This window comes from Coptis chinensis, chromosome 9 (assembly GCF_015680905.1).
Source record: "Coptis chinensis isolate HL-2020 chromosome 9, ASM1568090v1, whole genome shotgun sequence".
Classification (NCBI taxonomy): Eukaryota; Viridiplantae; Streptophyta; class Magnoliopsida; order Ranunculales; family Ranunculaceae; genus Coptis; species Coptis chinensis.
Window position 1 is genome coordinate 72754390 of NC_141464.1, and position 3050 is coordinate 72757439.

The 3050-nt window shown below is 33.8% G+C and overlaps 1 protein-coding gene across 1 annotated transcript; it reads right to left on the reverse strand.

The window, feature by feature from the left end:
* On the reverse strand, positions 1-2713 carry LOC147477899 (protein FATTY ACID EXPORT 1, chloroplastic-like). Its single transcript, XM_086583728.1, has 6 exons — positions 2387-2713; positions 1555-1798; positions 817-984; positions 563-609; positions 432-472; positions 1-333 (listed from the first exon to the last, which is right to left on the reverse strand). The coding sequence occupies exons 1-6, from the start codon at positions 2492-2494 to the stop codon at positions 240-242; spliced, it is 702 nt and encodes a 233-aa protein (XP_086439854.1). The 5' UTR covers positions 2495-2713; the 3' UTR covers positions 1-239.
* Between the last annotated feature and the right edge of the window lie 337 nt (positions 2714-3050).

Consider the following 3050-nt stretch of genomic DNA (forward strand, 5'->3'; position numbering starts at 1 on the left):
TTTTAGCTTAATCTATTGCAAATATTTATTCTCGCAGTATATGATGACAAAACTTCATTTTTCGCTCAGCAGAAAACTCAAAAAGAACAAACTCACTGCATAAATACTGACACAAACTCTTCACATGACTAGTCGTATAGAACAGAAAGAAAGTAACCCTAGTTGGTCCAACTCTCAGTTTTTCCTTTTTTCTTTCGTCTTTTTTCCTTCTTCCAAAGTATATAAGCTTGAATGTTGAGTTATGAGGACGGATTAGTAGCCACCTTCAACTTTTTTGGTGGTGGGTTTCCTCCAGATGCCACAACATAGGTATAGAAACATAACATTGCCGCACTGCCATTCATTGGAAAGTGAGTTCATATAAATGAGCAGATGTTTTAACTCAAGCAATTTTGGCGAACAAAAAACATTACAGAAGAATATAGGCGTACCTTATAACAACATAAAACCCTGACGGAAAGACTTTCTTTGTCTGCAACCACGATTGATATCAGGCAACATTCAAAGCAAAGAAAATCGCTTATTGACGAGTAAAAAATAATTTATAACAGCGATCACTTACCAAAGAGTAATTTTGAAGATGTTTCCAGAAAAATGCTGCAGAGAGTACTGCAAAGTCAAGAAAAAGAGATGAGTTCTATTGCTGTATATAGATTAAGAAACAAAGATAAGCACATAACGGAATTAAGGTGTTGTTCTAAACATCTAACTGTATTCTAATATGAGCCATTTTAAATGGTACTATTGAGTTCAAAAAATGGACTAAAAGGTCTTCAGTAACATTCAAATACTAAAGTCCACTAGATTTTTAAGTACCTGCTTGGCCCAACATGAATGGAAAGCTGGATTTCCCATCCTTCCAAACCTTTAAGCTGGATATGCTCAGTGCCAGTAAACCACCTCCAAAAAGCATGCCAATGCCAAGAGTTGTGAGATTTCTGGACAATATAGAGCCAACAAGTCCTCCACTCAAAACAAGCCCACCTATGAAAGAACAAAACCCAATGTTTAAAGGAAACACCAAAGCTATTACAATAGATGCTTTAGTAGCACAAATAAGTTATAGTTGATGAAGCACAGAAATTACAATTTCTGTAAGTCAATTAGATTAGAAAATCAGGGTATAAGGTATCCAGGGGCCTTCTCTTTTCTCTTGGCTAATTTGAACTTTTGCTACTAAAGAATTTGCATCTGTATGTTGGGGTTTTGACCCTCTTTTCTTCCTTTTTCTTTGATAAGATACAATTTTCTATTGGATAAGAAATCATAAAAATACCACATCAACAAAGTAAGCTTCATTTAACCAAGCAAGAATATATGCAGTACAATAATATAGTGACACTGAGATGAACAAACACTCCAACATCAGGACTACTTGAACATATGCCTCTTTTGATGTCTTAACAAAGATTTAGGTTACAAGTAAAAAGCTAACAGAAAAATTGCTCAAAGAATACACCATATTTCATGATCGATTCTCCAATTTTGATTGTCCTGAAAGGCATTCACTTGACATCTGCTAGGAATTTAAAAATTACAAAGAAGAGAACTAACCAAAGGGGATCCCTAAACAGAAATCATGGATCTTTGCTGTCCTATTGTGAGATGCAACACCTTGTTCAGGTCCATTCTCGTCCATCCCTAGATTTTCAGCAACAGGTTTTTCATTAACAGGGTATGATTTAGCTGCCCCTTCTACATGTAATTTTGAAGCATCAGTTCCATATCTCAAAGTGGTATCTGCTCCCGAGGTGGGAGATTGTGTGTCACTCCCGTCAAGGCGCATACAAACTGAAAACTGAAAAAAGAAAAAGAAAAAAGGAAAATAAAAGAAAAGTAGTTCCTAAATATAAATAAAATCTTTATAACATGTTGATTAATGAAAAGACAAGAGTTGCATTTTCAAATTACAAGTGCATAAAGTCTTTCTTTCCTCTCTCGCTCTCTCTTAACATTCCTCTTTTGTTTATAGTAAATAACTTTGTCGTCCATCCTAGTTCTTCATTTTGAGCTCAAAATAGATATTCAAGTACTAAGCAACATATGATAACGGAGCGTGGATTTCAAATATGTTTCATCATCACTACCGATTCACAAAGTAATACATTCTTCACAGAGCTCTATCCAACATTTGAGCCTACGTAATCCTTAATAGTAATCAATTTCCCAATCACACCCACTACTTATTTCATCATTAAGCTCAATATAATAAAATATTCATTTATGTACTAATGCTTTATAACCTTAAATCTTCCAAAATTGAATCTTTCCTCAACCAATCCCAAAAAAAAAACCAATTGCCCGCCATAAATCTTCATATAAAGTACAAACTAGCTCAATATATTAAATAAAAAGCTTGAAACTATAAAATAAAAGAAGCCCATACCTTAAAACGACATGGTACAGTAACCAATGAAGATTTTCCAAGACGGACTCTTTTCTCTTTATTGAGTGAAGAAAAACATGAAATTTGAGATAGTGTTGTAGTTGCCATGTTGTGGGTGTAAATAAATGGGGTGCGTTTAACGAGAAATGTGAAGAAAAGAAGAAGAAGAAGAAGTAGTTTTCAACTTTTGATCAACCGTCTATTGAGGTTCGGTAGTTTGACTTAGCTATCATGGTCAAAGTCCAAATGGTCAACATACTATAAAATGTCGAGATGTAATTGTCGGTCATTACCCATTTAATTGCATGTTGCGATGTAGAAGAAAATTATAAGGGTATTAGTTGCTACATTTATGAGACTTTTACTTGATCGAATTGAAAGAGTCCTTATAATATATACTACCAAATGTGCACGTGGGCGTCAAATTGATTCAGTACTACACCAGTTGTTTTTCCAAGATTTTGTCCGATAAATAAGCAAAATACTGTAGATCCAAAATGAAAATTGTCAAAATTTAATTTGCAAAAAACAGTAAGGGTAGAAAAATGTTAACAATATACATACATAAATCTAAATTTCAACAAAATAATTCTCGCATGTTACTCGTATAGTGCTAAAAATCATGAAACATGAGGGATCTCATAAATGTTGTGTATAATTACAC

What these genes read in the sequence shown, in the direction of transcription:
- LOC147477899 (XM_086583728.1), bottom strand. Translation starts at nt 2,494, where the DNA reads ATGGCAACTACAACACTATCTCAAATTTCATGTTTTTCTTCACTCAAT. An exon ending in CTGTACCATGTCGTTTTAAG is followed by an intron (nt 1,799 to 2,386) that starts GTATGGGCTTCT and finishes TTCTTTTTTCAG; the next exon opens with TTTTCAGTTTGTATGCGCCT. An exon ending in ATTCATGTTGGGCCAAGCAG is followed by an intron (nt 610 to 816) that starts GTACTTAAAAAT and finishes TTGACTTTGCAG; the next exon opens with TACTCTCTGCAGCATTTTTC.